The 15,271-nt window shown below is 39.5% G+C and overlaps 1 protein-coding gene across 2 annotated transcripts in view; it reads right to left on the bottom strand.

Moving 5' to 3' along the window:
- Positions 1 to 15,271, bottom strand: part of samd12 (sterile alpha motif domain containing 12) — a 31,359-nt gene that overhangs the window by 10,776 nt on the left and 5,312 nt on the right. For both annotated transcript variants that reach the window (XM_049750321.1, XM_049750320.2), the window contains exons 2-4: positions 14,953 to 15,161; positions 11,562 to 11,691; positions 8,673 to 8,813 (exon numbers count right to left, since the gene is read on the bottom strand). In XM_049750321.1, the coding sequence (XP_049606278.1) occupies positions 8,673 to 8,813; positions 11,562 to 11,691; positions 14,953 to 15,161 (480 nt within the window). The remainder of the gene's footprint in view (positions 1 to 8,672; positions 8,814 to 11,561; positions 11,692 to 14,952; positions 15,162 to 15,271) is intronic.

The raw sequence follows: 15,271 nt of genomic DNA, 5'->3' as shown, positions 1-15,271 counted from the left end.
TGGCAAGGTCACATGGCAATTCTGCTGACGAGTTCCTTTCTAACCTTCCTCCGGCTTCCCACCATTAACAAGCAACAGCAGGGCACATGCTTAGCATGCAGCAACACCTGTCTTGCCTATAGTCCTGTTTTTTTTTTTTTTTTTTTCTCCAGCAGCTTCATCGTCAGCAGCATCTCCAAGAGAGCTTGCCGTAGTGTTGAAGACAGACTTAGAGTGAGGCTCTTTGTATTCTGTTAATCCCCCCCGCCTCCAAGTACAGTTGCAAAGGGTAATGGAGGTTAACAAGAGCTTCACTTACACACACGCTGACTGAGTTCCTGAGAGGCCAGAGGAAAAAGCACAGTGCGTGCTATGTAGAAGCCTCTCCATGGGCCTGTTCAATTCAATTCAATTCAATTCGGGATGCTTGAACCTCCTTGATGGATTTATCATTGCACAAGATGCCAAACAGTCCCTTGTGTATTTTTAAATAATTCATTCCATATGTACAATATACGACATCCTTATATTAGTTTCCATTTATTTATTATTAATTTATTGTGGTCACAAAAATAACTCGTGAAGTTTTACTCTGATGAGGAACTAACATCTCATACAATGTTGATGAGCATGTTTTGCTTGATCTACAAAGATTCCAATTTTTTTCCCTGGTTGGAACAGATTGTGCGCATTGTTGGCAACAGATGTCTACCTATTTGCATATACTAGTTGCAGAACTTTGATTTGTCAGATCCAATTCTGCTTAGTAGAAATTCATATAAAATTGTGGCAAGTGGGCAGCATTGGAATAAAAAAAAATAGTTCTGCTTCATTTGATATATTACACATCTCGGTAATCAACCTTTTAAGAGATCAAATGAAGGGAAATATACGTTTAAAAAAAATGGCTGACTAAATTACCTCGGATATGTCTTGATCTGAGACTCTCAGCCTGGATCTTTTCAATAAATCAGAGTTAATACAATGTTGGTACTTTTTCATCAAATGTTGGCTCAGGCTGGGCATAGTACATCTCTAGAAATAGCAGGAGAACTCCGCTCAATATCTTTGTCGCATCCAATTGTAATTGTGCGGGGCAACGGTGGCATCTCTGTTTGGATATTGCTGGGTTAGATTTCCCAAGAGTTTGGAAGAGCGTAAAAAAAACTCACTCAAAGTCTTTCTGTTGTTCTCGGTGTCACACCTTTTGGGCCGTGGTAAGACGACAAATCTCATCTGTCATTTTAACGGATGGATTTATTGGAAAGCAAGAAAATACACGGCGTATAGCTGACATCTCTATGGAGACAGATTTGAAGTGGAAACATTACAAACTGTTTTTATTTCTGGCATTCCACCAATGATTACATGAGCAAAAAAAAAATAAAAAAAATCCTCCTTCTGCATTGTCATGGTTACGCATAACAGGACCTATCAGATGGGATATTTAAAAAGAAAAACGATTCCTCAGCATTGTGCCGGCCAAATATTTCCATTTACTGCACCAAAATGCACAAAACAATCATTTTTGCATCACTTCTCTTCCTCCTCCCAAATGTTTCCTTCTGCTCCTCTGCATCACTTTCTCCTTCCTCCTCTTTTATCGGACATAAATTTCAACACATCCTTCTCAAGAGGGACCATCATTAGCCGCTAGTCTTTAGCAGATCGACTTGGCAGTGCAAAGGCGGTCAATGGTAATATCCGATCCCACTCCAGTCATTAGGCGAGCATTAAAACTGACACGGCAGATTTTCATTTTGAATAACAATAAACCTTTGTCTAAATCTCACCTTTTAATAACCTAGCAAATTAGGACTGAGAGAATCATAATCAGCTCCTCGCTCCAACTGCTTAATTACAACGACATGACGCACACTCCGCCATAGGACGACGCTGACGACACGCAAGAAAGGAAATTAAGTCGAGATGGGCTTCGGCCGCTCTGTTTGAAGTGAGCCGGAATAACTGCATTAATATAAAACGCAGAGAATTGCAAGGCCGCTGTCTGTCAAACGGGATATTTACGTGTTTCCACAAATTAAATCCCAGTTGGCCTTGCCAATGCAATTTTTGATATTTGTTATCTTTCCTTTTAGCACTATTGATGATCAAAATTACAGCTTTCACTCAAATCGTAAATTGTATCTAATTCATGCCCTGTCATTTATTTTCGAGTTTCATTGGCACAACTTGTTAGTCTAAAAAAAAAACATCCAATATAACAGTGCTCCATATAATTTAATTGCAAAGCAGGAAAAAAAAGGGAAAGTGACAACTAAGCATAAATAAAGAGATAAAAGATCCCACGGGATCAGGTTAAACGGCAATCTGCTCAATGCTTGTCAAAGTCAAAGGCACTCAAAAGGTGAACTTCATCCGACTCCTTGCGATAATTGGCCAATAAAATAAAACACTAACAAATGTGTTTGCTGGCCCCGAGGGGGTAATGAGATACATGAAAGACTTCCAATATTTTCTGACGGATGATATGATGGCTGCGTAATGAAGACTAATACGTCGCTTATAAATAGCTGGTGGGTGGATTTGGTGTCATACGACCTGAGCGTCCAACGTAGCGTAGTAAATGACTGCCATAGCACAACACTTGCATCATTTATTCATCAAATATTCTGTACCTATTTTCTTTTGTACTGACATCACTCAAACACACCACTAGCCATATAAGATGACAGAGGAAAAAAAAAAAAAGGAAGCCATGCTGCTCATCCACTGACTTGATGATATTTTTCCGTTTTTCCTTATATAAATAAAACTATCGTCATTCAATTAGACCTCCACTGTCTCTTCATTAACATGGATGTCCTACAACCAGTTTGGCATTCTTCCCTGATCTTCACTGTTAATGTCATGACAGATTTATGAAGAGCAATTCGGCAAGTGAAACCGCACTAAAGCAATTTCCCCCCGTGAGTGATGGCACACGTTCCACTGCCACAGCGCCACGCACTTTCATTAATTCATCCTGCCATTTCGCATTGGCACTCTTCCCCCCCCCCGTGCTAAAGAAGCACTAGCACTTAGGTGCATTAGTTTGAAACTTCATCATTTTCTCTTTTCTGATTTATAGAAGTGCGACTGAGTAAAAGAGTATATAAAGGATTTATCCTCGTGGTAGCAAATACGAGGCGGCTCTCATTAGGTGCATCGGTGGTTGCCGGCGTAGTTACAAGGCCAGGCCATCCTCAGGTCGGACTGGAGGATAATCAAAAGATAGGATGACACATGGCGTGTCCCTGAAGAGTAGCCACTGGTGTGGGGGGGGCAAAGGATCGCTGCCCGGCATCAGACTCACAACATGGACTACATACTGATATAGACAGCAGAGCAAAATGAAACTGACATAAAATGGCTTCCTGGCCCACACACAAAGCGTATTTGCGTTGAGAAAATAATTTGCGTTCAAAATCTGCATACCACAGCAACGATATTTCCAGCTATTATAAACACGACACCATCCCCAGCATATATTCATCTCAGTAAATCGAAAAAATGCCGTAAAATATTCCAAAGTATATACCCAGTTGCTTTACAGTCTTAAGCACTGTGAGGCATCGTTTCAAGCCAAAGGCATTAAAAGTTCCCCATCAATCATGTCTGCCCTTAAAGTGAAAGATGTTAAAATAATAATGGATGATCAGGTGCGCTGCTGTGCTATTGCTAACTACGCTGCCATAAATCATCAATAGAGCAGCCTGATCCCAAACAGGCATAAAATACATCATATCCTTTTTATGTACCCTATCATTGCACAGGATGCCTTTAAAAAAAAAAAAAAAAAACGCCTAACCTTGGTTTCTTTTTGCTGAGCACTCAATGTCCTCACACCCCTTTGTGTTGCATGGTACAAAATGCTCTGAGGGGACTGTAAAAAGAATGAATTTTCTTTTGAAGCCCAATATTCATGCTCCAGATCATGTGCGCTTCCATTTAGCAAACACATTTTTTGCCTAATATTTGACTGATCTTTGAAAAAAAATACTAAAGTGATCAAATTTCCTTCATAATTAGCCAACTCTACTGCTTGAGAAAATATAATTATAATTCATTGACACTATAAATAATCAAACATATATTTTTTTAAATTATTTTTTTTAAAATTGTCAGCTAGACTACATGAAAACGTCTAAAGACATCCATGAAAATATTCCGTGAAATTAACATGAAACAAGCTGAAAGTCAATAGCTCATTAGCAGTTTCCATCTTTGATCACGATTAATTCATGTACGGCCTTGAATAATAAAGAAGCCAATTACAGCACTGGAGCAAAGGCATGTGATTTTGCACCAGAAGCAACAGCACAGATTACCCAAAAAAAAAAAAAAAAATGACCGCTGAACCATTCTGCCTCCCCGTGAGCACCATTTATCGCTTTTAATAAGAAAACAGACTTAACCGACGGGTTCAAGTCGTTTTTTTTTTTTTTTTTCAAAAGCTCATTATGGGCAAACTCAACTTCTGGCTATTCAAACGATCTAATATTCTCCCATTCTTTTTCTAACTGGTACATCAAGCCCTCACAAGCCCGGGCATCGCCATGACAACCAACTACTTCCATGTAAAGACCATTGCAAAAGCTGCTTTATGGAATGATGGCTTTGTACAGTAAGTGCGCTTAGGCCTTATTGATCCAGTTTTGTAAGATGGTGAGCAAGTGCTTGGAAACTCCCTGCTGTCTGGCCTCCTGGATGTCCGCATGTGGTTAGAGACTGCATCAGACTGAGTGGAACCAGTCCATGGTGCCAGGCAAACTATAGATGGACCACTTAATGCAATCTCATTTGGCGATAACTGAATGAAGATGGCGTCGTTATTTCTTCTGTAGCCACTCTGAACGATTGCAAATTAAGTTCATCGCTAGTATCCTTCAGAGAGTCAGTGTCATATTCAGACATAGGTAAAATTATTTTACACATGGTGTGTCTAACCTTGACATTATTCTTCTGCCTCACAGCTCTTTTGTTCCAGGAAAAAAAAAAACACAACAGTGGTGTGTGGGTGGAAAAGAGTTTTTTTTTCTTTTCTTTTTTTTTTTAATTTGTTTTCTTTTTTTATATTACTTTTTAGTCAATAAGCTAAATCCTTATTTTCTTTCATGTGTGTTATTGTGTATCCCCATCATGTCCTGTTATTAAAAACAAATTAAAAAGCTCTTTTGTCAGAATAAAGGACATGCGAATGACTGCTATTATCCAATTTTTCTTTCAAAAAGGTTAAAAATTTGACTCATCTCTCCGTGTATCTCCTGAAATGTATTGAAGGCCTAAGTGAGTCATTATTTTAAAATTATGGTGCACTATGGCATCTAAGCAGGGGCACAGTTTATGGTTTTATGAAAAGATATAGACCACATTTATATCTAAGGGACAGGTAAAAAAAAAAAAAAAGCACTTTGTCAAAGGTATTCACTTTCACATCTTTCAAGCGCTGAGCCATAATGGAAGTCTCTGCAGAAGCAATCTTACTGACAGGAAATGATGAAAAAGAATTAATTTGACCTTCCCTTGCGGCAAGAATAAGCAAGGAAGAAAAAAAAGGGAGGAGACATTGGAGAGAGCAGTGAGGACGGACGGACGGATGAAGTCAAGGGAAGCGTAAGGCTGAAGGGCTTTCATAGAGGCGGGCGCTGGTCCTGAAGGGAGAGCTGGGCTAATGAGCGCTCTCGCCTCGCCGCGCCGGCCGGCCGGGCGTCTGATACAAGGGAAAGTCCAAAGCAAGAACAGAAGTCACACTGAAACGCCTCAAGTTTTTTTTTTTACTCACTGTATAATCCACTTTAGGGCAAGCATATTGCAAAAAAAGATACATTTTGCCTGAAACAGATGCCTCAATGATGTCCTTATTATAAGTCTGTCCTCTAGAGTTTCGTTTAATTTTATCGTTCATCTCTAAATATAAATGTAAATGTCAGCAATGACAAAAAAAATAACACTATCATTGATTCACGACGGGAAGATCTCCAAATAATGACTTACTGTAAGTCGAAGTACAAAAAGACATGACAGCTTTTTTTCCTCTCCACTATTTCAGAATAAAACACTTGATCTCCTGTTGCGTATGCACGACGGCAATCAATAAAAGAAACACAGAATAACAAATTGGAATAGTCACTTCTTTTTTTTTTAACGTTTGGTTTCGATAATAATATTTGCGATGACAGTCCATTGTGTTTACTAGTTAATAGCCGCTGCTTGTCATGAACGAGTCGCTACGTGTGAGGTAAAATTTGTTTGGAGCATGAAATAGGTAAATGTGATTTTTGAAATTTATTAATACTTAAAAGAACCTGTCTCCCCCCCCACATTTGTCTTTGTCACCGTTAATGAGTCTTTGTTTGAGCAAATGAAGCATAAACACTCTGGCCATGTCTACATGCCCAGATTAGCGTGGCCTATTCTGAAAAGCGCTTTGGCGGTGGGGCGCCGTCAGCTGTGTAATTCAAGTAGCTTTTTTGAGAGCCATGATTTCACAAGCCAGTTAATAGCTTATTTATTAGCACCAGGGTTGAAAACGCCATTACGGTCCCGAGCATGAAATTGAATCCAGAAAAAGTTATAAATTGGATTTTTTATTTATTTTTTTTTCCACCAGGAAAGAAATGCAACACCGGTTTTTCAATTCTTTGCATTTATGTTAATTAAAAGCCAGTCCGTGTAGCCATTAAAAGACTTTCCGCACATTTTTTTTTTTTTTTAAACGCCACCATAAGTCATCATATTTTCGAACATGTCTAAGGTTTGATGTAAATCTATAACCGGCTTCCATTCCCTCATGACATCTCATCTCAGGTGAAGGAATATTATTGTTTGTTCCAATACTAGATGCAAGGTTAATATAAAGTTGTATAGCTTTTGGGTCTATCTCGGAAAATCAGACATGTGAGAGCAAAAACAGAATCGGTCAGATGTTTTCTTATGAGACACGAGTTTATTGCTTTTTCTGTTATCTATCGATCCTTGTTATTACAATTTCTTTTGGGTTTTTATAATACTGGCACTATTTTTTTTTCATTTCCTGAGTGAAGACTGTTGAAAAGTGTTGAAAACATTCCTAAAAGTAGTTTTGCTAATTTAACATGCTCATTTTCCCCGTTTACGCCCCCCCCAAAAAAACTGCTGTTGTTCCTTTGGCCTTTCTCAGATAATTGTAACCTCGCAGATCTGTGTTGTCTTCCAATCGCACTGACACGGGGGACACGGGGAAATCTAATTATTCCCCTCGCATGGCCCAGTAACCCTTAAAGGTCAATCAGTGTCCGTCTAGCCGGACCTGTCTGGGTCCACTGCAGTAATTACAACAGCTCATTTTCTCTCTCTTGTTCTTTTTTCTTTTCCTCCATCGGTGTTTTGTGCCGCAATGTCATGGTCGATAATAGATGTGTCTCACCTCCTTATCATTGCTACAGAATTATTGGACTATTTTTCTCTGTGTAGATATGACCTGCTTTATTTGTGCTTTTGTTATTTTCACACTGACCGCTTTTTGCATTGGATATATTTACACACCGCTTAATCTTCCACAATTACGTTTCCATAGATACCTTTTGAAAAATAGTATAATGTATAACGTGTGGGCCCAAATTGCCTCGACAGAGATGAAGGACTCGTTGGCGGTAATCGAAAATACCTGATTTTAGTTGCAGCTGCTGGCTTATCTTAATTGATATTCACATTTAATGATCATCATAAATAATAAAGTGCGGAAACTATGAAGGGAGCTATCAATAGTCATAAAAACTTGTTTGTTTTGTACAATGTGGCTAATTTTTGATGCACTGTTGGTTTATAAAAAAACAGTAACATTAATTATTCTGATTTTCCGTGTATTTTTTTTAAAAATCCAATATGGGTTCTTTTTCTCGCCACCAAACCGTTCTGTCTGACACACTTTTCATCCCACCTACCTTCCAGTTTGCCTCTCCGCTCGATCCTCTCACCCATCTGTCGTCTCACCTCTATTTTTTTTTTTGCATGATGCCTCATCACCAGCCGCTCCATTGCTATCTATCTCATTTCCCTTCTCTGTAGTTCCAATCCCAAATGGTTACAAGTCTTTTTGCCTCGAGCAACAGCTCAAGGTGCGGATGCCCTGGGCATCGAAATACATTGCTTTCTCTCCAACCTGCTTCCTAGTTCTTGTAACAAAAAAAAAAAAAAAAAAAAACAACAGCCCAAGGGGTGTTTGGGAAATCCCAGAAGGATTTCATGAGTTGGGGATAAGCTTTACATACTACAGTAGCTCTTCAACTCCAAAGAGTGCATATTATAATTTGACCTGAGGCTAGAAGGTCATTGACCTTGTTCCATACATTCGTATTCACAACTCACAAACGTCCATGTTGTTATTTCACACACACTCCACATTTTAGTGAGTAAAATTCCTAGAATTTCTTTTCAACCCCGGAGGCTAAGTTCTGTTTTTCAGTGTGCTCAAGGTGATGGTGAAGTAAGCAGGTAATGGAGGGTAGCTCACAAAATTAGAAAGGAAGCGGCCACGGATATCAGAGAAAGGTTTTCTGCTAAAAGCAATTTGGAAAGTCACTGGCTTTGTTAACATTTGAATTCATAAATTGGAAATAATAAAAAACATTGCATTCAAATTTGACTGTGTAGTGTTTGCAAACATTTTTAAAAAATATTTGAAGTATTTGAATTCAAAAACAAAAGTTGACCTTGTGTTAGAAGTTGAAGGGTCCTAACTTCCTCCCGGACGCGGAGTTGCAGGACCTGCTGCAGGATATTTTGCCTTTCCGATTCCTGGATGATGCCCATTCTCTCCAGCTTTCGATCTGTCAATCTCATCAGAGCCCGCCCTAATAAAGAAAGAATAAAGTTATGTTTCAATAATGTCATTTAAAAAAAACCAACATGTTTTTTAATAGCAGCAGATTAGTGTGAAATGTAATTCCATATATGTTGGCTCATTTGCTCAGTCAATTGGAGCTCATTAGGAGAAGCAAATCTTAATTTGAACTCCATTATGTAATGATATTTAAAGAAGCTGAGCATGGTGTAGTTACAGTAAAAAAAAAAAAAAAAATGCTTTTGCCCAATTTAATACGACCGCAAGGAGCCTTTTTTTAATTTTTTTATTCAGTACAACCAAACAGGGAGCAAGAAAAGTTAATGAACACCAACTGGTGATGAAAATAACAATCATGCAGAAAGGAGAAGAGGACTGAGTGAGTCAAGGCAGTGTTGGAAGCGTCATACTGGAAAAATATACATGGTGTCTGGGAGGAATCCACAAAAATCCATTAAAGCGCCGCAACTTTTTCAATACTAAATCATGTTGTGGTGGCGTGTTTATAATTATATGTGTTGGGACCATCCAATCAATAGCGACACAAGGTCCATCATTAAGCTGCTGTTGAAATCATTGATTTAACAATGTAAACACAAAGAGGATGGCCGCCAATCTTTTGTTTAACCAATCGTGGTTCAGGTTGGATTCAAAAACAACGGAAAGATTTTCATATACGACAAGTGAGTGCCGAACAACCAAATGTACGCTTGCATAATAAGTGAATGGAAATAAGATGGCTTTATCACCCCAATTTTCTTCTCTATACTGCTCCTCCGTTATCCTTTTTTGTATTCAGATGACTTTTTCACGATCATACTTATCAGTCACCTCTGGAATGAGGTAAACAGTTCTTCACATTTTTAAAGATACTCGTGCTTTTGTGGGGGATAAAAACAGCCATGATTATTTACATTATATTGTAAAATTCACAACCCTCGAAACCTAAAAATGTACACTAGGAAGAAAAAAAAAAAAGATACATGTTCACACAAGTGCCAGATTAATGAGTGGTGTGTAGGCAGCAGTGTTGCAAGAAGGCAGATTAATCTTGAGCCCTGCCCCAGCAAAAGCTACTTTGATGAATGGGAGTGTAAAGTGCATGAACATTCATAAAAACAATGAATTTTGTGGGATTCAGAATAAAATGCAAATTGAGGTGTTACACACACACACACGCACATGCTGCAGAGACCCAATTGTGCAAAAGGCTATGTAGCCTCGTATTGATGGATGGATGGATGGATGGATGAATGGATGGATGGATGGAACTAATTAATTCCGTTGTCATTTTTTTCTAATTACAGACATCGTGACACCTTTTGCAGTGATTTTCGCATCGTCCAAAAAATGTGCCTTTAAGTCATTAATGGCACCAAGCTATTCCTTTACAAAAAGAGTCCGGGTCTTGTAATTACAACAGATTAGAGACTAATATGTAATTATGCCCTAATATGCTTTAATGCATTTTTAATGACATCTGGGTGTCTCTGTTAGGGATGGGAGGTAAAGATCGAGGGAGGCGATGGTGGGAGGATGGGACGCATTGATTCTTTGGGTACAGGAGCGCGGCTGCATACTAAAGTCAAAACTGCATAATCACAAACAGGCGCTTTGCCTGCACTTCTATGAAAAGCATTTCACTCAATCAACAAATCTTAATTACTGCATGTACACAAGCACATACATCGCAACAATCACATGTTTGTATACCTACGCTCTTTGTTGTCGTATCTCTATAATTAAATCTATTTTCTTCCATTTATTTCCCCACTGTACACGATAATAGCATGTAGACCTACACAGAAATACATATTATGTGAAAGATTGAATTATGGCCTGTTTTTATTTATTTTTAATTGTGTTAATTAGTCCTTGTAGTGGAAACAAACTGAATTACTTGAAGATTTTAGAACCTAACATTATCTCCAAATTGCAATTAGGAATATCCTTTATGCGTATTTGTTTTGTTCCTGTAACTTGATTATACCTGAACAACAAACCAATGTTAATATAATGTTATGAAGCTGAGCATCATTTGCCCAATTCTCTTGAGAAATTAGTCGAAAATTAGACACAATGTGACTTTGGTCGGGGTAAAACATGCCTGGCCCTACACGATTTATTATTTTTATTATATTGCATATTTGTTAGCTAGCTATATTAGCAATCTATTTCACAACATGAAAAATAATAAATAAAATGTCCCAACCGCATGATTCAAAGTTTCAAAAATGGTGAAAATGCATTAAGGGCAAAAACGAGACACATCATCATTCTGCCACTCTTGGTGACCTCAGAGCGATTTTCCACTGTTAGACCATCGCCGAATGGAAGGGGCCCTTGACGGCAACAAACAAACATATTAGCATGATCAGTCTCGCTCCGAGAGGTGGAGTGCATGGCAATTAACGTTCGTCAGTTGCCATGAGGACCCGAGAGTTGCTCACAGCGGGGTGACCTTGAGGATCCTTGTTAGGAAAATGATTGACGTGGCAAACGTTGTCTGTGCTGACACTTTGACTGTGGAAAGGAGGCTGCAGGTGGCTGCCACGGACAAAACGAATCAAATCTGGCTTTGGTTGGACGACAAGTGCAAGATGGTTGGTTCAAGGTTTTACAGGGATAAAATATTGAGAAATATTTGTCCTCGTATTCGTGCAAGCATTTTTTGGATAGCTGCTCTTTAACCTGAGGCTTGGTCATGTGATCACACAGTGAATATCTATTTCTAAAAATCAGAGTCGTCATGCATTACCTGTGATATCGTGTTGTTTGAAGGAGTCACTATAGATCTGATGTTGATTGGGGCAGTGTTTCTTCAGCCATTTGCAAACGTCCTGTTGGGTCCACAGGGCCACTGGTTTGGATAGTTTCACATAACCGGGCTGTGAGAAATAAATCATGTTTGGTGTCATTTCAGAATACATTTGATATACAGCAAGTTGTGTTTTTGTTTTGGACGTTAGAGCCTTCTAATGTGATTTGTTCATACAAAAAAATATTTTAAAACACACTCAACAGTTGGAGGAATCAACCAAATGCAAATGCAATCATAATAAATATGTATTTTCTATTTCGCAAAATACTTTTCGCTCTGTGGCAGCTACACAATTTATTGGCAGCTCTTCACTAATCACCCAGCTAAGACTGGGGAGAAAAATAAACACCTTTGATTTGGTGCCTTGATTTTATGCAATTGTTTCCGCAGACAGAACATTGAAAATGTTTGCTTCTCTCATCCCCCCCACCCCGCCCCTCGGTGACTTGGACATGTGAGAGCAGAGCCGAACAAAACAAACACTGCATTGTGGCGGCTTGGTGAGACTGCAGAATGCAAAGTACAACATTGAGCAGGCAGCAAACGTTGAAGTTTTCTGTCCACGCTTTTGATTCTAATTGAGCGGCTACTACGATCACAAACAAGCAAGGGGTGATTAAAATTTCACAAGCGCTACCTTTCACTTTAGCTTGCCCTCCGGCTTTGCCGTGGTACAGCATAGCAATGATATTCTTTCCTTCTCTTCTTCACCGAGAGCATCGACCTACAGGTACTGGATGCGTTTTCCTCTCTCAGCCATATTCCGTCCCCGTCAGCGCTATCTCACTTGACATTCCACATTTTGCCTCTCATCTCTTCCTGAATTTGGAAAACCTCTCCTCGATGTCACCCCTTCCAAATGATTATACTAGAATGATTATAATTGGGGGAATGGGCTGCTAGGTTTCATCAAATTAATGGCCTGCAATGCTCACAGACCCAAATTTCCACAGCTAGGCTAAGGTTAATTAATTAATTGATCAATTTGCAATGTCGCTCCTAAAAAATGATGGGCAGTTGAGGCCTTGCTTTTAGATTGATGAATTCATAGCCTTTTAAAAATCCACTTGAACCCTGGATGCTCTTCCTAATATTCCATTTGGCATCTTAGTTTATCAGACCCAATAAGAGGAGTTACGGTCCAGTAGTCTGTATTCCGAGCAGGAAGTCAAAGTGACAGATGGCCAAACCAAGCGAGAAGGCAGGTTAGGCCAGTCCGCATTGCACTTAATGCGATTGCTTGGCAACTCGTGTTGCTGCTGATTCTGCAGGGAGGTGAGGGTGGATTAAGGTGAGTGGGGTGGGGGGGGGGGAGGACAAAACCACATTAACTCTTAAACACAGCTCAACCTAATGTTAATTAACCCCGACGAGGAGCCCGAGGCAACAAAAGGGAGAGTGAGACTAAATTCAAAAAGACTGTGTGAGAAAAAATTTGACTGACTGAAAGACAAAACAAGTGGAAAGACGCACTGTGTGTATGCGTAGCTGACGGACAAGGCTAAAAAGGAAAAAAAATAAAATAACGCCAGGACCTCACAAACGGATTTGACACAGGAGACTCATTTTCCGTGAACCCATTTGTGAGTCAATGGCCGTCTCTGTTTTACATTCTACTCCGATTCAGCCCAAAGCAGCGCTCCTGGGGCTGCGGGAAATAGGTAAGCTGGTGCCGCGCAGTCAGCAAGCAGATCCAAAGGATGAGGAGAAAACAGCAGGAGAGACACAAAGAGCTGTTCGCAAAAACTCTCAGCCAATTAGAACTTTGAGTGACAGATCAAGGGTATGAAAAGAGCAAGTTTTTTTCCAAAATTGAATACATCTGGAAACAAGCATGTGCATAAAACGTGGTAAATTGGTGACCACTCACATGTGCAATATAAGAGAAAAAAAAAAAAGAAACAATACGATGAGAAACTTGAAAGACTGTCGGCAAATCCGCCGCAACAAAACATTCCCTGCTGCGTTGCCCTCGGCTTTAATTGATAACTAAAAGCCAGGCACGGCTCACCAGTATTCTTCATGTTACCTTAGCAACGCTGCAAGGACACGCTAAAAAATTAAAGACAAGATATTGCAGTGCTTTGGGGAGGGCAGGGGGGAATACGCAACCCTGACATGAACCAGTGGCCAAATAAACAGCTACACACTAACTAACTGCAAACTATAACATACACAATGAAGCGTGTAATTGCTCCAACACTGATATGCATTTAAAGATCCAATATGGACGGAGTCAGCTAAATTAATCAAGAGGCAATCACCTCTCTTTGTGGCCGCGTGTAATTCAGAATTAAATGCACCGTGTGTTTCAACCCCATGGTGGCTCTCAACGGAGGCAATTGGAATGAACGCGGAACACATTTCAATGTCATTTAATAAATGATGAACACAAAAAGTAATCCTGGTGATTTTTTTTTCTTTTTAAATGCAATCCATACTTATTGATGTAATGGCTTCAAAAAGGTTCTTACTGAATAATATTTACATTTACTTATCCCCTCAAACACAATAAAATGAAATCAAACTTAAATGAAAATTTCAATGAACTGGTCAGTCCAAACTGAGCAATTTATATTTGCCATTATCTTCATAAAAGCAGCAGAGTAGGCTAAGTTTACGACTCCATAGAAGAATATATTAGAATATATTAAGAATATATTATATTGCGCAATCGGGCATAATTTTAGCTGCTTGCTGAATACGTGTACAAATATGTATTTTACTAATAGTGTCATTAAATTGCAAGGTTGGAGGATAAGCGCTCCCTTTCCTGAAATATTCAAATAGTATACAGTTTTAGAGTGCCCTCTAGTGTCATGCACGGGGCAGTGCAGGTAGGGTTTGCATGGAAATGAACTGTATTGACTGAGCAAGTGCCTATTTGAGATCTCGTCATCAGTTCTGATCTCCGCCTCGCAGCTAATTAGCATCCTTGCCAAGCTTGCTTTCACCTTTCATTCTTTCCCTTCCTGTCTCACTCAATTAAGCTGAGCTGGAGATGAAAATCACCCCAGTTAATTATTCAATTATATGAAAAGACTGGATGGAAACATGCTTGTGTTGATACGTGTAAGAATAACACACGATGATATTAGAGATGGATGAAGATTTGGAAACTGTGCCAGGTGAGGCCTACCACAGAAACATGAATGTTCATGTTGAACAGAGAGCTACAGAAGTAAAAAAAAAAGGATTCATGAAGCAAATTTGAAGCTTCATTTTGCTACCAGTACTATTTTGTATATGTTACCATGACGACAGACAATTAGACCATTATAGACGAGCAAGATACTTAAAGGTGGAATGATTTTGGACGGTGCCTCACCCGTGTGAGCTCAGACTCGGATACTGAGCGATGTGGTGGCATCCGGCGCTGGAAAATGGAAGGGCTTATGTCATGGTAGCTCGGGCTGTCGTCATCCAGCAGCACCGTTGGGCCGTCGACGGATTCCTCCTCCTCGTCCAGCTGCGATTCAACGTCTTCTGGGTACATCTGGTGGTCGATGCCATTCTGGCTCAAGTTGCAGTGAACAGCTGTGCGGGTCAGAAAGCACACACACAAGTTAGTGAAGAAAAAAAAAAAAAAGATTACATGTAACTCTAAACTTTACAGCTAGATGTCGACAAAGCACATCAAGTGGTGA

The sequence above is a fragment of the Syngnathus scovelli genome, chromosome 19 (genome assembly GCF_024217435.2).
Source record: "Syngnathus scovelli strain Florida chromosome 19, RoL_Ssco_1.2, whole genome shotgun sequence".
Classification (NCBI taxonomy): domain Eukaryota; kingdom Metazoa; phylum Chordata; class Actinopteri; order Syngnathiformes; family Syngnathidae; genus Syngnathus; species Syngnathus scovelli.
Note: the sequence above shows the minus strand (reverse complement) of the source record. Positions and strands in the feature narration are given on the sequence as shown.